The following is a 23,042-nucleotide window of genomic DNA, read 5'->3' as shown; positions in this document are numbered from 1 at the left end:
GTAATGTTAGTGAAAATGCATAGTTCTTGGAAATGTGTTGTTGTTTTGAGAAACGAACTGAAGCCTTTGGATGTTTAGTGTTTAGTGCGTATACATACACTTCATAAAAAAAATTATAAGCTGAAAAAAGAGGCCTTTTCAATGGCAAAAGTTATAGAAGCCAACTTCCACCATCATAATAATGAGAATGTTTCTAATAATTATGACAAGTTCTCATAATAATTACTTAGCATCTCATAATAATGAAATACGAGAAAGTTTCTCAAAATTATTACTTCAAATCTCATAATTATAACTTAGGACAGTATCCCATAATTGACCTCAATATGATATGACTTCATATCTCATAATAATGAAATATGAGAAAGTTCCTCATAATTATGTTCTCTTATCTCATAATTATAACTTTGTATCTCATATTTATGACTTGATATCTCATAATAATGAAATATGAGAATGTTTTTCATGATTATGTGCTCTTATCTCATAATTATAACTTAGTATCTCATAATAATGAAATGTGAGAAAGTTTCTCATGATTTTGTGCTCTTATCTCATAATTATAACTCAGTATCTCATATTCATGACTTGATATGTCATAATAATGAAATATAAGAAAGTTTCTCATGATTATGTGCCCATATCTCATAATTATAACTTAGTATCTCATATTTATGACTTGTTATCTCATAATAATGAAATATGAGAATGTTTCTCATGATTATGTGCTCTTATCTCATAATTATATCTTAATATCTCATAATTATAACTCAGTATCTCATATTTATGACTTGATATCTAATAATAATACAATATTAGAAAGTTTCTCATGATTATGTGCCCTTATCTCATAATTATATCTTAGCATCTCATAATAATGGCTTGGTCTCTTATAATAATGAAATATGAGAATGTTTCTCATAATTATATGCCCTTATCTCATATCTCATCTTAGCATCTCATAATAATGGCTTGATCTCTTATAATAATGAAATATGAGAAAGTTTCTTATGATTATGTGCCCTTATCTCATAATTATAACTTAGTATCTCATATTTATGACTTGTTATCTCATAAGAATGAAATATGAGAATGTTTCCGGAGCAAACCCACACAGACATGGAGAGAACATGCAAACTCCACACAGAAAGGCCCTCGCCAGCCACTGGGCTCCAGAACCTTCTTGCTGTGAGGCAACAGTGCTAACCACTACACCACCGTGCCACCCATCTCATCTCATCTCATCTCATCTCATCTCATCTCATCTCATCTCATTATCTCTAGCCACTTTATCCTGTTCTACAGGGTCGCAGGCAAGCTGGAGCCTATCCCAGCTGACTACGGGTGAAAGGCGGGGTACACCCTGGACAAGTCGCCAGGTCATCACAGTAGCCCAGGAGTAATAGGGTTATACCCGGAACAAATTAGTAACAAGCTGAAAATTTCAGAATATGTTCAGAATACCTTTAGGAATAACATACTAAAAGTCCCCGGAAATCCCCCTTGTGCTCTCTGAGAAATTCAAGATGGCGTCCAAAATGGCCACCAAATGGAGATCTGCCCATATCTCAGGCCCAAAACAAAATATTAATGCAATTAAAAGGTCAGAATATATGTTTTGTAGGGTAGGAGAGTAAATTCCAACATGTGTGTATTAATTACATTGTGTATTAACATTATATAATAACAATGTACACATTATTATAACAGTATATTTGTGTATAGTATGGATCCATTGGTTACTCGTTCACTCCGTATCATCCTATTCTGTTCACAAAACAACAAACAATTACTAGGGGTTAGAGCACTTATTTTCATTAATATTAATTAAAGTAAATTGGTGGTGTAAAATGAAAAATGGCATGTTAAAAGGTCATGCTGAGTTCAGTCATTTTTAAAAGGTCATGCTGAGTTTAGTCATTTTTTGTCCGAACACACTGGCATTGCTAGTAGTAGTAGTAGTAGTAGTAGACTGGCGCTAGAAACTCAAAGATTAATTTTTTTCCACCCTTAAACAAGCTTGAATAAATTCCCTACTTCATTGATGGTAACAAAGGTCCAAGCATTACAACTGAGGCACTGAGAAGTGTTTAAGTCTACTCATTGTTTATAAGCAAGAGCTTTTATTGAGGCAGACCTTTTTGTCATGAAAGTCGCCGGAATGTTGAAGAAGTGAACTGAAACAGCTTGCCATTGTAGTTTTAGAAGATAGAGTTCTCAAATTTAATTTCCCTTTAATATTTTATCAAAGCTTAAAGATGCACTAAATATTAAGGAAATTGATGTCTAATTGTTGTCTTACATTATGTTCATGTATGTAGGTAGCCTACTAAGCTAATCTGTCAATCATGTCAACCATCAAATTCCATGTAATTTCCACATTAATGACCTTGTAATCTTGGTTAATTTTAATTTTAACAGTGTGACAATGGTGAATTTGCATTGCTTGTATGAGAGAACATATAATTTAACATTTTAATTGCATTTATATTATGTTTTATCCCTGAGATATTGAAAAATCTCCAATCGGTGGCCATTTTGGACGCCATCTTGAATTTCTCAGAGAGCACAAGGTGGATTCCCGGGGACTTTTAGTATGTTATTCCTAAGGGTATTCTGAACATATTCTGAAAAATTCAGCTTGTTACTAATTTGTTCCGGGTTGGACTCAATTTTGAGCTAATGCTCTTGGGCTACAGGGCTGACACATAGACACAGACAACCATTCACACTCACATTCGCACCTATGGTCAATTTAGAGTCACCAGTTAACCTAACCTGCATGTCTTTGGACTGTGGGGGAAACCGGAGCACCCGGAGGAAACCCACGCAGACACGGGGAGAACATGCAAACTCCGCACAGAAAGGCCCTCGCCGGCCATGGGGCTCAAACCTGGACCTTCTTGCTGTGAGGCGACAGCGCTAACCACTACACCACCGTGCCACCCATATATATATATATATATCATCTCATCTCATTATCTGTAGCCGCTTTATCCTGTTCTACAGGGTCGCAGGCAAGCTGGAGCCTATCCCAGCTGACTATGGGCGAAAGGCGGGGTACACCCTGGACAAGTCACCAGGTCATAACAGGGCTGACACATAGACACAGACACCCATTCACACTCACACCTACGGTCAATTTAGAGTCACCAGTTAACCTAACCTCCATGTCTTTGGACTGTGGGGGAAACCGGAGCACCCGGAGGAAACCCACGCAGACACAGGGAGAACATGCAAACTCCGCCCAGAAAGGCCCTCGCCGGCCACGGGGCTCGAACCCGGACCTTCTTGCTGTGAGGCGACAGCGCTAACCACTACACCACCTTGCTGCCCATATATATATATATATATATATATATATATATATATATATATATATATATATATATATATATAAAAAAAAATTTTCTGGTAAAATATTAACAAAAATGAAGAAATCTAACTGGTAGCTCCCTGACTTCATTCTGCAAACAGGCTTGCAGAAAAAGCAGACGTTTGTTAAACAAGTTATAATAATTTTTTGGAGGGGGGCGCTGATGAGTCGATTCGTCTGAGTGATTTAAATGAGTCGTTTAAAAGAACCGACTCTCGACTCGTTCAGGGCTTTAAAGTGGCTCTTTGTAGTGTGTCGTGTTCATTATTAGGATCAGATCCACTGAGTCAGCTCGCTGTGGTTTCTTACAGCCATGCTTTTCAGGTTCATTTGCGCGGTGATTACTAGAGCACTGTTTATTTTAATTTCACTCATAGGTATGTGGAGAGTCATATGGGTGAAAAATGATAAGTCCTATTGGTTTCTTACTATCCTGTTTCTACCCCTGGTCGTGGAGATGATTTTAACACTGTGGAGGAAAGAAGGGAAGACCTGTAAATGGTAAGCAACAGTTTGTTGTTGTTGTTGTTAAAATGTATAAACAAGCAATTTGTAACTTGCTATGCAACAAACAAGCAAACTAACACATCTGGAATACCTTCTGGTGCATGAATAATAATTAAAATAATAATAAAAAGCTCACAGTGGACTATTCACTGTCAGAAATAGGGCTTCAGTAGGAGCCCATTTCTGTCCCCTAAGGTACAATCTACCGGACACTGATGTACCTCATTATTGGACCTCACCTTTTTAGGGCCGAAAAGGTACATATATTATTCCCAAGCAGTATATAAAGGGTACAATAAATACCTTAGTGGGTACTGTGCCAGTGACAAGCCATTATACTGTACGTTAGGGTGCATCAGTTGCCCTCACTTTCATAAAATCTGATGCATTTTTGTTTGGGTGTTCCTTTTCACCAATAAAGACATCCTGTAAAATTTTTTGACCGTATTCAAAACTCTAATGGTGGCACCATGAGGTTCATTTTTTGCCAAAAAACGCTTATTTTATGTTTTCGCGTAAGGTTCGAATCACAACGTTGGACTCCATTTATTGATTTCTTGTGGCCCTCAAACTGGAAAACTTCATAGGTGAAGACTCGTGGCTGTTCTTTGCAGCTTTTGATATATTTGATGATCATCTGCTCTCAACACCAGTGTCACAATGAGGTGGCTTGGCATCTTACCAGAGGATAAAGGCAACACTCACAAACTTCATTGTCACAAATGATGTGGCAGAGCGTGGGGTTAAACTAGCCCATGAGAAAGTTGGTTCTGCCACAATAGAAGAAAGATTCCAGAAGATTGTGCAAGTTGTAGCAAAAGACAGAGTAATGGTTCAAAATCTGAGACAGCCACATAGGAAATAGACATTGAGAATTTGCTTCTTAACATTTCACTTGTATCTTCAGTTGTCTTGAAAACAGGTAATCCAGCATCATTATAACTTTAACAGAGGCTAGCATATGCATAAGCGGCAAGCTTAAAACCAGGGTTATAACATTGATGGATAATGCTAGTGACACCCTAAAATAAACCTCCAAATATTTGTAGACATTCTAGACATACTGTCTACAGAATCTAAGATTTGGTATACTCTATAAGGTGCCATAATGTTTCATGAAAAGCGATCGAAATTTTGTCATAAAAGTCATAAAATAGCAGCTTTTTCCATAACTTTGAGCTCCTGGTGCCACCATTAAACTTTTTAATTTTGTCAAAATATTTCACCCAGTGTGTTTTCTTACCAAAAGGAACATTAAAAAAAAATGCATCATGATCGGAGGAACTTTTCATTTTTAGGGGGCAACTGATGCACCCTACTGTACGTCTAAACATACAATAATGTACTTTATTTTCTGAGAGCGTTAGCACCACAGGCTTTGCCATAGGATTTGATTTTTACGACTTATTCACAGTAATGATCTCATCTCATCTCATTATCTCTAGCCGCTTTATCCTGTTCTACAGGGTCGCAGGCAAGCTGGAGACAACCATTCACACTCACATTCACACCTACGGTCAATTTAGAGTCACCAGTTAACCTAACCTGCATGTCTTTGGACTGTGGGGGAAACCGGAGCACCCGGAGGAAACCCACGCGGACACGGGGAGAACATGCAAACTCCGCACAGAAAGCCCCTCGCCGGCCACGGGGCTTGAACCCGGACCTGCTTGCTGTGAGGTGACAGTGCTAACCACTACACCACCGTGCCGCCACAGTAATGATTAACTTTTTTTTTTAAAGAGGAAGCAGTCCCTTTCTTTCACAGCTCTCAGAAGACTAGATCATCACATTGCTGGTTAAAGATTGTCAAGTTTCCCACGGTGAAATCAGTGAGGAAAATAGAGTACATTTATGATTATCACCCCTGCAGGTTCTCTCCAGCGATTTTCCTGTTCCTTGTCAGCATTATCCCAAGCATTTGGATCCTTGAGCTTCATCATCAACAGAATAAACTCAGTGAAGCCAAGGTATCATTTTTCACCAAAAAAAAGATGATTAAAAATTTGCACATGTAAAATATTAAATGAAATTATTATGTAGCAAATGTTGTGTAATCTGTATTGTTGTTGTTGTTGTTGTTAAATTCTGATATTTGACTTATGACTTATTTCAGTGTAATCGACTCGATTCAACAGAGAACATGAAAGATTTCATTCATAACTGGAGGACTATTAATGCGACTAATGCGACCGATCTGTCTAAGGTACACAATCTGCTTTATTCATAGAGTCTGACTGCACACCATAGACACATTATAGACATTTTCCATAGGCTGGTCTTAACAGTGTCAGCTTTTGTATCCCTGTCTGGACCTCTTTGGGTCTCTTGAAAGAAATTACTTTTTTATTTACTCACTCTCCCCCCACCCGCTCCCCGAGAAAAATACAGCCATTATGGTTTGCATGGTTTTAATTGAAAATTTCACTCCACCCTTTAATAATAACATGTCCACCTCAGAGACAGGCTTTCTCATTCTTATTTGGAGGGATTTTAGTCTTGCATAACGTCAGTACCTGTTTTGCTGTCCCCCCACCCCCACCCCCCCACCATGGCTTAGCAGAGGTTGTCAGGATGTTTTGATGATCATAATTTTTCTACTTTACAATTTCCATGCTCTGGCTTCCATGCTGGCCCTCCTGTAGGTTTTCCAGAACTATGAGAAGCTCTTGTCATCAGTGTGCCCCAATGACTGGATTTTGGCTCTACACCAAGCCTTGTTGGTGCTGCTGATTGTGGGGAAGTGGCTGATGCCCAGTGAAGGAGTCCTCACCCGAAACGAGCTCTCGCAACTGCTCCTCATCTTTGTAGGAACGGCCGCAGATATCCTTGAGTTCACCAGCGAGACACTGTCCGACATCAAGTATGCTCCACATATTACATTCTGGTTTCGACTGCGCTGTCACGTAATCGTGTATACAGTTAATGCTCTCCTCCAGATGTGTTCAGCTAACTCTAACTCTTTGTATTTACATGAACAGTAGTTCAAAAAAGATGGGTCATGTGGCTTCATGCATGAAACAGGAAGCAGTGGTAGAATTTCGACTACCAGACTGGTAATTGTGCTGTCGTAGACTATGCTTTCGCCTAGGAATTGGCTAGTCTTTTGCGGACAGATGAGATCTCTGACAAAAATGCATATCTGCAGACAGTCATCCAAAAACATGCTCGAGAATTGTGGTGAAATTGAGCGCAAACAATGCTACATCTACAGTATTTTTCTGTCAAAACCCAACACAATTTCCTGTGTACACTCCGTTCAGAGAATTTGTTGAATTGTTGAACAGAACTATTTTTACCTTACAAAAGATGGTGTTTTCCCTGCAAATAATCTTTTCTGCACACAGACACGCATACAAGCATACTTCATTGGGTGTGTTATTTGGCGACTTTTCAGCCATCTTGGCTTACATCCAGTGCACTGTATGATTATTGTTGGTCAGATGACTTTTACAACCGCCCCTACTTTGTGCTTATACTGGCTTAAAACACTGATTTATTCCCAATATGTTTTCCCATTGAGACTAGCTAGTACAAAAGGAGAAAGGAAATTAAAAAAAAAATAAAGAAAACAGCAATTCAAGACCCTCAATGCTTCCTGTTTGTGAGAGCTGAATTATTTCACAGAAACAAGTTATACAAGAATCTAGCATGATCTTATCACTGTTTGGTGTATTTTCTAAAACATGTCTGTTCCTGCCTCAGTTCACATCAGCAAACTCAATGTAAAGTGTCTTTCAGCTCCTCTTTCACTGTGGTTCTGTCTCCATGCTTCATCTAACTTGATGTTTCACATTATCAGGGATAAGAATCCAATGTTGGTGTACATTATTCTCGCCGTCTGGACTTGGAGTATGCTTCAGTTTCCTCATAATCTCACAGGTATGCTGACAATCTGTAACATGCTAAAACTGTGTATTACATACTGTATATATAATCTGTGTGTAGGGTTGATAGTAGCACATCTCATCTCATTATCTCTAGCCGCTTTATCCTGTTCTGCAGGGTCGCAGGCAAGCTGGAGCCTATCCCAGCTGACTACGGGCGAAAGGCGGGGTACACCCTGGACAAGTCGCCAGGTCATCACAGGGCTGACACATAGACACAGACAACCATTCACACTCACATTCACACCTACGCTCAATTTAGAGTCACCAGTTAACCTAACCTGCATGTCTTTGGACTGTGGGGGAAACCGGAGCACCCGGAGGAAACCCACGCGGACACGCGGAGAACATGCAAACTCCGCACAGAAAGGCCCTCGCCGGCCACGGGGTTCGAACCCAGGACCTTGCTGTGAGGCGACAGTGCTAACCACTACACCACCGTGCCGCCCATAGTAGCACGTATTTACCATAATATAACTATGCAGGGACTAAGCTGAGAAAACGAATCACATCAGCTCCTCAAATGTTGTCTTATGTACCTGTTATAGAGCAAGCAGCTGATGCAAAGTGGCCTTCGAGCAATATACGTTTTATCTTCTATTTTCATAAAGATAAAAAAGGTGTGCTCAGAGGAGGCAGAGGTCAACACACCCTGTATTCATAGCTGTCCCTTCTGAGCTCTGTTTGAACTTTTATATGTGGATGTGTGAACCAATTTGGCCATCTAGAAGAATATATATATTTATTTTTTTCGTAGTGCGGTTTTCATCAAATCCTGCACTCCGATTGGCTGGCGAGCAGGTCCGTATCCTACGGTATGGACCCCAGTTACGGACCCCGGTTACGGACCTCTGGCAACTCGCTCGTTCACAACAACAACAAACATAGTAGCAATTTTTGTCAACATTTATCTTTTTTTATAAGATTTATTTATAAGATTTTGATCAAAAATCTTATACATTTTTGCCAGCATTTCTCAGCATAATAGCATAAATTTTACATCATGGATAGCGATAACGACAGTCTTCACAGCGAAAGCGAGTTTTACTACCCTGAGGAAGAAGAAATAAAATGAAACATTTCAGGAGAAAGCTAAAAACCTCTAACTTGCTAAAGTCGAGCAAAAACCTGGCTGAATCCTGAATGACTCCTATTTGTATAAATAGGGGACTACATAGGCGGCAGAAAGTGGGGGGTTTTCCTGCCATGGAAGTGCACTTGTATACCGAGGAGGAAGCCATTTGCATTACAGCCGTGAATGAGGATTCAAAATGGCGGCTCAGCTCGGTTTTCCCTTTCGGGCGCTCTCGTTTTCTGTTAGAATTTGGTAAAGAAAAAAATGAATATATTATTTATCAGCTTAAGGTCGGTCCATATGGTGAAATACCGTGACCTCGGCCTTGAATACTGACCTCGACCCAGAGGACCTCGGTTAGTACTTTCAAGACCTCGGTCACGGTATTTCACAATACGGACCTCCCAGCTGGTAAATAACATAACATATATATATATATATATATATATATATATATATATATATATATATATATGATTTAACACTACCATGCTATTCAGTGACCTTTACCCCATTCCATTTATATTCTATTTCCAGACCTGCTAACCTTTATGCATTTTGAGTCAGAGCCCCACAATTTAACATCAGAGTATGCTACTATGTATTTTCATTCAAATATACACCATGCATTACATTAACTGACGCTACCTGGAAGGCCCCCCTGCCATTTTACGTGCTCTCCGCTGATCTTCCAGGTGCATTATCAGCCAGCATGATCAGCATAAATGAAGATTGTTTTGATTTCATCCATCCATCCATCCATCCATCCATCCATCCATCCATCCATCCATCCATCCATCCATCCATCCACCTATCATCTGTAATACTTATCCCTCAGGTTCACAGGGAAGCTTGAACCAATCTCAGCTGACTTTGAGCAAGAAATGGGATACACCCTGGGCGGGTAGCCCATCTATTGCAGGGCTAACGCAGAGAGATGAACAACCATCACACTCATATGCATATTCAACTTAGCTATCATTAGAGAAGTACGAGGGGAAGTCAAAAAGTTTGAAGACAAATTGAAAAAACCCTTTATTTATGAAAATAACAAAGCTATTTCTCTACATCCATCCATCCATCCATTATCTGTAGCCGCTTATCCTGTTCTACAGGGTCGCAGGCAAGCTGGAGCCTATCCCAGCTGACTACGGGCGAAAGGCGGGGTACACCCTGGACAAGTCGCCAGGTCATCACAGGGCTGACACATAGACACAGACAACCATTCACACTCACATTCACACCTACGTTCAATTTAGAGTCACCAGTTAACCTAACCTGCATGTCTTTGGACTGTGGGAGAAACCGGAGCACCCGGAGGAAACCCACGCGGACACAGGGAGAACATGCAAACTCCACAAAGAAAGGCCCTCGCCGGCCGCTGGGCTCAAACCCAGGACCTTCGTGCTGTGAGGCGACAGGGCTAACCACTACACCACCGTGCCACTTATTTCTCTACATATCCTCCATTTAAGTCTAAACACTTCTGCAAGTGGTGTTCCCATCGGAGAATTTCTTCTTTGTTGAATTCTGGGGGATTGTTTTTCACACCTTTTGAAATGATAACATCTGTCTTAGAACTTTTTGACTTACCCTCGTATATCATACAGAAGAGCTACCGTAGCACAAACTGCTGAAAAAGTTAATGCTGGCTAAAAGAGAAAGGTGCCAGCATTAACTTCTTCAGCAGTTTGTACTACAGTAGCTCTTCTGTGGGATTGGACCATATGTTCTAGCTTTTGTCCCCATGTGACTCAATGATCCTTCCACACCCACTGCATACCAGGAACACCCCACAAGATGTGCCATTTTGGAGATGTTCAGACCCAGTCATCTAGCCATCACAATTTGGCCCTTGTCAAAGTCACTCAGATCCTTACGCTCGCCCATTTTACCTGCTTCCAACACATCAACTTCAAGAAATGACTGTTCTCTTGCTGTCTAATATATCCCACCCCTTCACATGTGCCATTGTAATGAGATAATCAATGTTATTCACTTCACCTGTCAGTGGTCATAATGTTATGGCTGATCGGTGTATATTTAACATCAGTGAACGATATTTATTAGGCATGCCACCAAAAGATTTCAGCTGAAACTAGTCCAAAAATGGCAAAAGGACGAAATTTTTGACCTGAAAAGAGAAAACACACTCCCAACAAAATATGAAATCTAACACACAAAATAATATGAATGGTGATGATTAGAAAGAGATGAACTCCTCTCGCTCTCCTACACCAATCAGTACTCATACGTATTCAAACACTTTGAACAGCAGATCAACAAAGTAAAACGTCAGCCATGTGAAACATGCAGACCCTGCGTTTTATGGCTGATAAAATTATTACACTGTACCATACTCATCTTAAACCTGAAATGGTGGAAATAATTCGTTTTCTTGACTTTTTTTGTTGAGGCTCCTTTTCAGTTCTGGATCATTAAGTAATTATCACTATTTTTTAAATGGTTTTTATGGTAAATCACAAGCAGGGAAAAATCAATATCACACAAATAGCTCACATAAACACATCACTCTGTTTTCTGTTTGTTTTTTAATTCCATAGTCTTTGAGATATCTTTTCCGAAGATTACAATGAGGAATGTATGAGTCATTTGTATATATTAGATCAGGGGTTTTCAAAGTGTGGGAGAGTCAGCCCCCCCCCCCCCCCCGCGGAGAGCAAATAAACAGCAGCGCCCCCCTTACAATTTTTGTTGTTGCTATACTTAATGTTCCATTCGTATTTTTAAAAAATGGTTGTTGTACACATTTTTATTTTTTTATTTTTCACATTTTAAACATCTGTGCTTTTTAAAACATCTTGTTTTACACATTTTAAACATCTCATAGCATCGTTAGCTAGCACCTCTTGGCAGACAACACACTATGGCAGTGGAGCATCTTCAGATCCAGTCCATGAAAATCCAAACTTTAAATAATCATGGTCATACTTCCTTCTTTTTTCAGTCCCCCCAGGATTTCGCAGGCCTTTTTTGTGATTGTTGCGGGCTAAAATGTCTGATGTTGCGGGGGTTTTCCAAAAAAATTGCGATGAAAGTTGCGGTGTTTTTTAGGTTTTTGTTGCGATTACATTGCGGGAGGAAGTGAAAGTTACGAGAAACTGTTGCGATTTTCTCTTTTTGTGATTAAAATTGAGTGATATGTTAAATATTAAGTTATTACTGAAAAACTATTGATTAAAAAAAAACCAAAGACACTGAGAAATGGTCCTATAAACAACTTTACCAATATAAAAGATTACCAGGACTACAAAAATGCAGAAAAATAGGCTTTACTTATCCAAATGCACCTGTTGGTTCAAAAGTTAAAGTGCATAGAACCTCGCAGCACAACATGAAGTTACCTTAAAATATAATATAAATGCCTCAGCTTTCATGGAAGAAAAAAACTATTAATACTAGTACTGTGTGCAGGCAGTCTCTCCTGAAGACTAAATTAAACAATAATTATAAACTAATAAAATAAATGGCTCAGGCTTCATAGAAGAAAAAAAAAAACAATTTGAACAGAATCTCACAGTATGATGCTGAAGCTGCCTAAACAATGGAAAATAAAATACCATTTTGGCAAAAATGTTGGCATCCATTAATTTCTTGTATTAAGTAAAAAAAAAATAATGTAAAGTGCACACAGTCCTTCACTGTAAACATAACACACTTTCAGTAACAGAATTTAAGCCTATATAAACACTGACTCGCACATCATGCAGTGTTGCCAGATACTGCTGACGTTTTCCAGGCCAAAATATGTTCAAAATCCGCCAAAATGCACTTGAAACCGCCCAATCTGGCAACATTGTGTGCATGCTGCTTCTCTTGAACGTATACACGGAAGTAAGGCGGAAGGTAGCTTGTCGACGTCACCTCAAGATGACGCCAACGATTGGTCAAATTTGCGGGAAAGTTGCGGTGATTGGATATAATTGCAACACCGCCCTGAATTCGCGGGGATTGGTTGAATTTGCATTGAAGTTGCAAATCGCAACATCCTGGAGGGTCTGGTTTTTTTGCTTGGCCCAGACTCTGTCTCCTCACTCACTGTAGCTTTAGGTACTAAAAATCGATCCATTTTGTCTCTGGTAAAGGCTAGCTGAAGTTCGCTAAATGTCCGCAATAGTAACTTATTCTGGTTTATTTTTCCTCACGTTGCGCCCCCCCCTGAAGAACTCTGGTGCCCCCCAGGGGAGGCGTGCCCCACACTTTGAAAAGCCCTGTATTAGATAATGACTGAAGTAGTGTGTCCTTCACATCAGTTAATGATGATCTGAAACTTGTAGCTTGTTGTTCTGCAGGAGACATCTCTAGATCTCTGTACAGTAATTATTGTTTAGTTTATAACAGGGTTGTAGTCGAGTCATTAAACCTCGAGTTCGAATCCAGTCTCGAGTCCCCAGTGTTCAAGTCCGAGTCATGAAAGAAAATTTTGAGTCAAGTCCGAGAACAAGACTCTACCCGCACCATTTGATGGTGGCTGTTGCTGCCTTTATGTGAAACCGTCTTTGCTACTGTGTTGGACTAACGTTCCTGCTCAACTGCCCCATTTTAGTTAACAGGCTACAGATAAAAAGCTTGTTCATGGCTCAGCAAGCCCTCAACAGGGCAAATAACTTGAGAGAGGGTTAACACTCGCTAGTTCATCAGTGAGCAAGCAAACCCCGCTATCAACAGGGCAATGAACATGAGAGAAGGTTAACACTCGCTAGTTCATCGGTCAGCAAGCAAGTCCTGCTATCAACACAGCAATGAACATAGTGTGTCACTTCCTTCTCTGGGTGGAGTCTTGCCAAATGACGATTGAAGTTCGAAGTTGTCCCCATCGTCTCCTCGATAGTTCTTCTACATATGGAACACATAGCAGTACATTTTTTCCCACTGCACGAGAAGTCTGTATAAGCCAAGTGGACAATCCTAGGGGCTTCTCTCCAGGCATTTTAGCGCCATTAACGTTAGTTTGTTCCTGAACATGACATATGAACAGGCGAATGTGCATTCTCTTGCACGAAATCAGTATAAAATTTAATGTAGATATAAATATCTTCTGCCAAATTATTATGGCATGTTACCAAAAAAAAAGAAAAAATCGGAGTCCTCGGCTGCAATTTACGTGTCCGAATGCAGTTAATGCACAAGTTCAAGTCCAAGTCATCAATGTCCAAGTCAAGTCACAAGTCCTGAAAATTAGGGCACAAGCCGGACTCGAGACTGGTTTATAATAAACTAACAGACCATTGATTTATTACTACATACTAAGTAATTATCAAATAGTTATTAGTAGTTAATAGGAGTGTCGTAGTATTTAGTACTAGTACTACTCACATTTATATGTATAGTCAGCCATGTTTGTTGGTATTCAAATTCACGGGGAAGCCATGGTCTAATGGTTAGAGAAGCGGCTGTGGGACCAAAAGGTTGCCGGTTTGATTCCCTAGACCAGCAGGAATGGCTGAAGTGCCCTTGAGCAAGGCACCTAACCCCCAGCTGTTCTGGGTATGTTGTATGTTGCTCTGGATAAGAGTGTCTGCTAAATGCCATTCATGTATAGTATTGCGTTTTTTTACAGTAATGTAATTCAACACAAGCTATTAATTTATATAGTTGACTATGGTTTGTCCATTTCCTCTCCCCAGTGTTAAGCTCTGAAACGGAGGAGTACGAGACACAGACTGGCTCTCGCCTCTCTCGACACCGAACCGACTTCTGGGAAGTGATCGAAGCCCTCTTGATTCAGGACGGCCCGTTTTTGATGGTTCGCCTGACTGTCATGGTGCATTTTGAAATCATTCACCAAATGCTGGTCTTCTTTGCCATCAAGAACTTTATGGTGGTGGCACTGAATGTGTATCGACTCTGGGTTATTTTTTGGGATTCGAGATCCTGAGAAAAGATTACAGTCAATCCTGTAAAACAGACTTTCTTTTACCCAAGACCTGTTTGTTTATTTGTTTATTGTTTATTGTACATACAAGAACAAAATTGGCTTAACAAAATACAGCAAATACAAAGACATGCAGGGGAGGCCTGAAACCTGTTTAGGAGAGTTTAAAAAGTGCAGGTTACATTTTTAGGTCTCATTATCTCATTATCTCTAGCCGCTTTATCCTGTTTTACAGGGTCGCAGGCAAGCTGGAGCCTATCCCAGCTGACTACAGGCGAAAGGCGGTGTACACCCTGGACAAGTCGCCAGGTCATCACAGGGCTGACACATAGACACAGACAACCATTCACACTCACATTCACACCTACGGTCAATTTAGAGTCACCAGTTAACCTAACCTGCATGTCTTTGGACTGTGGGGGAAACCGGAGCACCCGGAGGAAACCCACGCGGACACGGGGAGAACATGCAAACTCCGCACAGAAAGGCCCTCGCCGGCCACGGGGCTCAAACCCGGACCTTCTTGCTGTGAGGCGACAGCGCTAACCACTACACCGCCATGCCGCCCACATTTTTAGGTATGAGATTTATTACAAATTGTAATCTGACTCCAGTACTTATTTGTTGAATTGTTATGTCTGTGTGCAAGAAGTTTTTTTATTTAAAAAATAATTGACACAAAGTTGCAGTTAGTCAATCAGTAGATTAGTAAATTATTCAGTATCAGTATTTCTGTCTGCATGTATAAGTACATACACTTGTGGTCAGAAGTTTACATACAGTGTCGAATGTCATCTTGGATATGAATGTCATGACAATATTTGGGCTCTCAGTAGTTTCTTTGAACTGTTCTTTTTCTGTGGCAGAATGATTGTACAGCATACATCTTTAATTAAAAAAACACTAGAATTTGGTGCACAAGTTTTAATTTTCTTTGGGTTTTCTGAAATCAACACAGGGTCAAAATTATACATACAGCACACCTAATAGTTGGGTAAAATTTCTCTTTGCAAGACTCGCCTTGACCAAACATTTTTTTTTAACCATGAACAAGCTTCTGGCAGAATTCTAGTTGGATATTTCATGACTCTTCATGGTAGAATTGGTAGAGTTCGATTAATTTTTTTTTTCTTGGCATAAACTCGACTTATAAGTACGGTCCATATATTTTCAACAGTGTTGAAGTCAGGACTTGTTTTAAGCTTAATGTTAGCCTGCTTTATCCTCCACAACCAGCTCTGATGCGTGTTTGGGTTCACTGTCCTGCTGTAAGTCCCAAGTCCCACATCGTTTTCAAGTTTCTGACAGTTTATGCTGAAGAATTCTGAGGTAGTCCTCCTTCTTCATTATTCCATCCACTTTGTGCAATGACCCAGTTTCACTGGCAGCAAAACAGTCCCAGAGCATGATGATCCTACCACCACCACCAGTTGGTACAGTGTCCCTCTGTACATGGTGGTCATTGTGGCCAAACAACTCAATCTTTGTCTTATCTGACCACACAGCTTTCCTCCAGAAGGCTTTTTCTTTGTCCGTGTGGTCAGCTTCAAACTTTAGTTAAGCTTGAAGGTGTCAATTTTGGAGCAGGGGCTTATTTCTTGGATAGCAGCCTCTTAGTCCATGGTGATGTACCGTAAAACTCACTGAACTGTAGACAGTAATCCATCAGCTTCCAGTTCATGGCAGGGCTGTGCCATAGTGGTTCCTGACCATCCAAACCAATTTCCTTTCAGCTGAGGGTGACAGTTTGGGTTTTCTTGAAGCAGAGTGGCTTGGCAAAGTGACAACACCTCACAATAACTTGCATACAGTTGTTTGAACTGATTTTGCAATTTGCAGTTGTTTAGAAATGGCTCCAAGAGACATTCCTGAGTTGTGTACATCTGCGATCCTCTTTCTCAGATCTGCACTGAGCTCCTTGGACTTTCCCATTTTACTGTGTGTTGGTCAATCCAGTGAGTGCTGTAAACAAACCCTTTTTATGACGGCACAGAGAAGCTACCAGCTGTAGTCAATCATGATCACTAACAGGAAGTTAAGAGACCTCGGCCTTGGCAAGATAAGAGACATTTTGGAAGTTTCAGCACCTCTGAATTAATAATCTAAGTGAGCGTATGTAAATTTTGACCCTGTGTTGATTTCAGAAAATCCGAAGAAAATTTAAACTTGTGCACCAAATTCTAGTGTTTTTTTTTTTTATTAAAGATGTATGCTGTGCAATCATTCTGCCACAGAAAATGAACAGTTCAGAGAAATGACTGAAAGCCCAAATATTGCCATGACATTCATATTCAAGATGACATTCATGTCACTGTACGGTATGTAAACTTCTGACCACAGCTGTACTGTATTTGAAATACTAAAAACTATTTATATTTGCAATTTGTATTTGATGCTTGAAGAAGAAGAAGAAGATATGTCATCAAAATTCATCAAAGACGCCTTCTGTTAATAAACTGTTTAAGAAGCGCTTGTGCAATGTCTCCACACATCAGGGAGAAAACAGATATCTGGCAGTGTGTTGACTGAACTGTTTCTATCCTGCAAGAGTTAAGATAACATTTTTTTTAAAATTGTGACATAGAAAGACAAGCCAAATCTAAACAGCTTGTTGAAGCACATGTTTTCTGAAGTAGGCAGCACAAAATAAACTGACTGGGTGTCTTATTTCAGCGTTTGTAGGTTGTTCGGCTCCAGATAACCAAATGTATGTGCACAAGTACTGAAAAAGTGAGTTTTTCCATATGTCCTGTTTAAAAGTAATTTTTTTAACATATAGTAATAAAATCCAATATGATGTACCATGTAAAGAGAAATAAAGCTGAGAAGAAGTATTTCCTTTGCTTCTTTTCCCAAAACCCCACACATAACAATTGGATCTCAGTTGTATAGACACACAAAGCAAACAAAGTACAAATGACTGTAATAAGTGATTTAAACCATCCGTAGTCTGATGAAAGAAATTTCAAAGGACTTAATTAATTAATGTCATTCTTGGAAAGCTCAAGAAACAAACAGAAACTGTCATGGAGGAAATAGAGATGTAGCAATGTGTTGAGTGACTTACTTCTAACTAGCATGTTGAAACAAAAATTAATAGCATGAGATGTGCATAAGCTGTATAGTGGTTTTTTTTTTCAACTTATTTATTTATGTGAGAGTCATTTTTATTTTTCTTCCTTTCTGCATGCGACATGTCTCTGTAATTATTTGTACCATAATTTACGAGGAATCTTTTAACTTTCTGTTTGCACTCTATTTCATGTCCTTGTTCTTGCTTGTAAAAGCCACAGAGAGAGTCAGTCTGTAAACAACAGTGCAACTTGCATGACGTTTTCCTTTAATGATTCACAGATGGACGGGCGGCACGGTGGTGTAGTGGTTAGCGCTGTCGCCTCACAGCAAGAAGGTCCGGGTTCGAGCCCCGTGGCCGGCGAAGGTCTTTCTGTGCGGAGTTTGCATGTTCTCCCCGTGTCCGCGTGGGTTTCCTCCGGGTGCTCCGGTTTCCCCCACAGTCCAAAGACATGCAGGTTAGGTTAACTGGTGACTCTAAATTGACCGTAGGTGTGAATGTGAGTGTGAATGGTTGTCTGTGTCTATGTGTCGGCCCTCACCGGTGTACCCTGCCTTTCGCCCGTAGTCAGCTGGGATAGGCTCCAGCTTGCCTGCGACCCTGTAGAACAGGATAAAGTGGCTAGAGATAATGAGATGAGATGAGATGAGATGAAACTGGAAACAAAGCCTAAACAGATAAAGTCGTAGAAAACCACAAGATTTGTTGTTTGAGATTTGGATAAGACTTCAAAATCCCAATCGGCTTTTATTTCCCAGACAGTGAGTAGAGAGGAAGTCTTGCTTTTCATAACACAAGCCATACAGTGTGGGCTTTGTTCTCATTTTTAATAAATTACAAAAAGCAATGAGTCATGTCAAAAAAAGCAAGATGGCCTGTGGAGTACTGACTGCATCCTTAATACTGGAAATGACTTTTATCAAAAAAATGTTATGTTTAAACTTGTCAGCAGAAAAAAATCAGGTTAATATTCAGACCGCTTTAGATGATCAGCACCACATTTAGCCTTAAGATTGCTGTGGAAAGCTCCCACATGGATGCCTTAAAGACAGCACTTGCTCCAAAACAGTTTACAGGGACAGATCCAGGAAAAAGGGGGGGGGGGGGGGGGGGGGAATCAATCCAGTAAGGCCAGGGGTCTGGGGGCTTCCCAAAGCCCCTGGAAGCTCTGCAGTTTTTAAAGGCCCAGAGATGCATTTTGAGCTGTCAGAAACATGTTGTAAACAAAATCTCTTAAAGAAAATTACCGTATCAAAAATATGTTTTAAAAGCAGGAACTTTCAGAACCATTTTATTCGTCACTGAAAATGATATTGTCAGATTTGCAGGTACTATATGCATAGAACATAATTGCAACTGATATATGGTAATATTTATGAAAGTCGCACTGTCATATAATGCATTACCACATGACACACTACAGTGTAGTACACTGACCACAAAACACCTTATAATAAGAAATTATTACTATTTTAGCAACTGCAATCTGAGCTCCTGCTCAGGACATTCAGTGTACATATACCCAGGGAAACTGAGGGAATGTAAGTGGTCTCTTAAGACAGAGCTTAATACCGAGATAACAGTAAACAAAGACTGCAAGAGTTGCATGTCTATAATACAAAGTCAGTAACTGCAATCTGAGCTCCTGAGTCTAATAGACTGAGATAACAATACAATGATTGTATGAGTTGCATGTGAACAAGTCCTATCATAAGTCTTAGTTTCCAAGACTCAGGGGATTAATAAAAAGTATCCTTCTTGGGTGCTTTGTAGCAGACATGTTAATAACTTAGTCCTAATGTCTCTGTGGACAAACAGGAGGATCAGAGCATTTAGGTGCTGCTCTTCCAGCATAGTGCTCCTATGTATACACATTCTTAATGTACCTGAAAGAGGAATTCACTCTTTCAACCCCTGCACTAGTTACAGGACAAAACAGCAACAGATATAAAATCATGTGTATATTTGAGAACATCCTTGCTTTGCACAATCCAGCCGCTGTTGTAAAAATCAATTTGAGGCTCACCCCCAAAACGGCACGTGTCCCCTGTACATACACAGGGTATAGTGAGTACAGGGATACCCTATTTATGAATACGAGCAGTAGCCGGACAGCCAACACGTGTGTGTACGCAGTAAGCCTGCTGCAGTATTTTCTCATTTTGGCTTGTGAACATGCGTGTTAACAATACCATAAACATAAAAGGATAGCACACACCCTTTACATGTAGTCTACAGTGCAGTCCGGGAATACAGCATGTTATTAGTTCGAGGCACGAAGTTCCCGCGCCCTGTTAAAATCCAACAGGACTCGCCCAGCTTGCTTTTCACTGCATTCGTGTCACAAGCGAAAAAACCTAAGCTAGGAACCTACTATTAAATATAATTTTATGCTATAAACTCTTTAGCTCAATCCCACATAACGATTTATTTAGTTTATTTAAAAAAAACCTTATTAATTAAAAAAAACCCGGCAGGCATATCTTGGTATCTGGAATACAATCAAGTCACAATTCCAAATAGCCATGTCCGAATTTTTTTTTTTTTTGGGGGGGGGGGGGGGGGGGGGGTAAATCCACGCCAGCTTTACATCCAAGACACTCTTTAGTGGATATCTTCACATGGCTACTGGATATTTGAAGCTAAAAACTTCTGTAATCGAGACTGAACATCCCTTCAGCACACTCAGTACTGTTTGACTTGACATTGTACAGCTGTGGAGGAGTAATGACTTCTTCCTCATGTCATTTCCTGGCTGCTGTCACTTCTGGCTTGCATGAGGGATCTAAATCTGCATCTGTACAGCTGCTTTGTGACAACGTCTATTCCTAAAAGTGCCGTATAAAATCAAATTGATTTGGATTTCTTCTAGATAGAAAAATATGTCAGGTGGGGTCTTGTGAAGGTGTTGGAGAAAACACTGGGAACATCCATCCATTCATCTATCCATTCATCCATCCATCCATCCATTAATCCATCCATCCATCCATCCATTGATCTATCTTGGATATACAGTGATGCTTGAAAGTTTGTGAACCCTTTAGAATTTTCTATATTTCTGCATAAATGTGACCTAAAACATCATCAGATTTTCCACACAAGTCCTAAAAGTAGATAAAGAGAACCCAGTTAAACAAATGAGACAAAAATATTATACTTGGTCATTTATTTATCGAGGAAAATGATCCAATATTACATATCTGTGAGTGGCAAAAGTATGTGAACCTCTAGGATTAGCAGTTAATTTGAAGGTGAAATTAGAGTCAGGTGTTTTCAATCAGTGGCATGACAATCAGGTGTGAGTGGGCACCCTGTTTTATTGAAAGAACAGAGATCTATCAAAGTCTGATCTTCACAACACACGTTTGTGGAAGTGTATCATGGCATGAACAAATGAGATTTCTGAGGACCTCAGAAAAAAACATTGATGATGCTCATCAGGCTGGAAAAGGTTACAAAACCATCTCTAAAGAGTTTGGACTCCACCAATCCACAGTCAGACAGATTGTGTACAAATGAAGGAAATTCAGGACCATTGTTACACTCCCCAGGAGTGGTCAACCAACAAAGATCACTCCAAGAGCAAGGCGTGTAATAGTCAGCAAGGTCACAAAGGACCCCAGGGTAACTTCTAAGCAACTGAAGGCCTCTCTCAAATTGGTTAAGGTTAATGTTCATGAGTCTACCATCAGGAGAACACTGAACAAAAATGGTATGCATGGCAGGGTTGCAAGGATAAATCTACTGCTCCCCAAAAAGAACATTGCTGCTCATCTGCAGTTTGCTAAAGATCACGTGGACAAGCCAGAAGGCTATTGGAAAAATCTTTTGTGGACGGATGAGACCAAAATAGAACTTTTTGGTTTAAATGAGAAGCGTTATGTCTGGAGAAAGGAAACCACTGCATTCCAGCATAAGAACCTTATCCCATCTGTGAAACATGGTGGTGGTAGTATCATGGTTTGGGTCTGTTTTGCTGCATCTGGGCCAGGACGGTTTGCCATCATTGATGGAACAATGAATTCTGAATTATACCAGCAAATTCTAAAGGAAAATGTCAGGACATCTGTCCGTGAACTGAATCTCAAGAGAAGGTGGGTCATGCAGCAAGACAACGACACTAAGCACACAAGTCGTTCTACCAGAGAATGGTTAAAGAAGAATAAAGTTAATGTTTTGGAATGGCCAAGTCAAAGTCCTGACCTTAATTCAATTGAAATGCTGTGCAAGGACCTGAAGCGAGCAGTTCATGTGAGGAAACCCACCAACATCCCAGAGTTGAAGCTGTTCTGTATGGAGGAATGGGCTAAACTTCCTCTAAGCCAGTGTGCAGGATTGATCAACAGTTACTGGAAATGTTTAGTTGCAGTTATTGCTGCACAAGGGGGTCACACCAGATACTGAAAGCAAAGGTTCACATACTTTTGCCACTCACAGATATGTAATATTGGATCACTTTCCTCAATAAATAAATAACCAAGTATAATATTTTTGTCTGAGTTATTTAACTGGGTTCTCTTTATCTACTTTTAGGACTTGTGTGAAAATCTGATGATGTTTTAGGTTATATTTATGCAGAAATGTAGAAAATTCTAAAGGGTTCACAAACTTTCAAGCACCACTGTAAAACATCAACACAACTCTGTTAAAATATCAGGTTTTTGTGAAGTAGAAGAACCACCTTTAATGTGAAATTGTAAAGTATACAAATAAAATGAAAAGCAATCAGAAAATAAAAATTAGGGGAAAAATAAAGAAAAATAAAAAACTTACAAAAACCTAGTTGCATACATGTGCACAACCCCAAACTAATACTTTGCTGAAGCACCTTTTGATTTTATTACACAACTCAATCTTTTTGTCTAAGAGTCTATCAGCATGGCACATCCTGACTTGGCAATATTTTCCCACGCTTCCTTGAAAAAACATTCTAGATCTGTTAAGTTGAGAAGGCATTTCCTGTGCACAGCCAGCGTCAGGTTGCCCCTCAGATTTTAATATGGACTCAGTTCTGGGCTCTGACTAGGCTATTGAAAAGCATTGATGTTTTTTTGGATAAGCCATTCCTTTGTTTAGATGGATGCTTTGGCTTAATATCATGCTGAAAAGTGAAATTCCTTTTCATCTCCAACTTACTAGCAGACGCCTGAACACTTAGCACTAAAATCGACTAGTATTTGTAGCTATTCTTGATTCTCTCCACCAGCCTCAGTTCTGGTTGAAAAGAA

The 23,042-nt window shown here is 39.9% G+C and overlaps 1 protein-coding gene across 1 annotated transcript; it reads left to right on the top strand.

Moving 5' to 3' along the window:
* Positions 1-3,656: 3,656 nt before the first annotated feature.
* Positions 3,657-15,121, top strand: tmem26b (transmembrane protein 26b). Its single transcript, XM_060939590.1, has 6 exons — positions 3,657-3,877; positions 5,757-5,853; positions 6,000-6,089; positions 6,529-6,746; positions 7,686-7,765; positions 14,494-15,121. Exons 1-6 carry the CDS (start codon positions 3,690-3,692, stop codon positions 14,742-14,744), a joined length of 924 nt encoding a protein of 307 aa, XP_060795573.1. The 5' UTR covers positions 3,657-3,689; the 3' UTR covers positions 14,745-15,121.
* The last annotated feature ends 7,921 nt before the right edge of the window (positions 15,122-23,042 follow it).

This window comes from Neoarius graeffei, chromosome 14 (assembly GCF_027579695.1).
Source record: "Neoarius graeffei isolate fNeoGra1 chromosome 14, fNeoGra1.pri, whole genome shotgun sequence".
Taxonomy (NCBI): Eukaryota; Metazoa; Chordata; class Actinopteri; order Siluriformes; family Ariidae; genus Neoarius; species Neoarius graeffei.
This window is presented reverse-complemented; position numbering and strand designations above follow the sequence as displayed.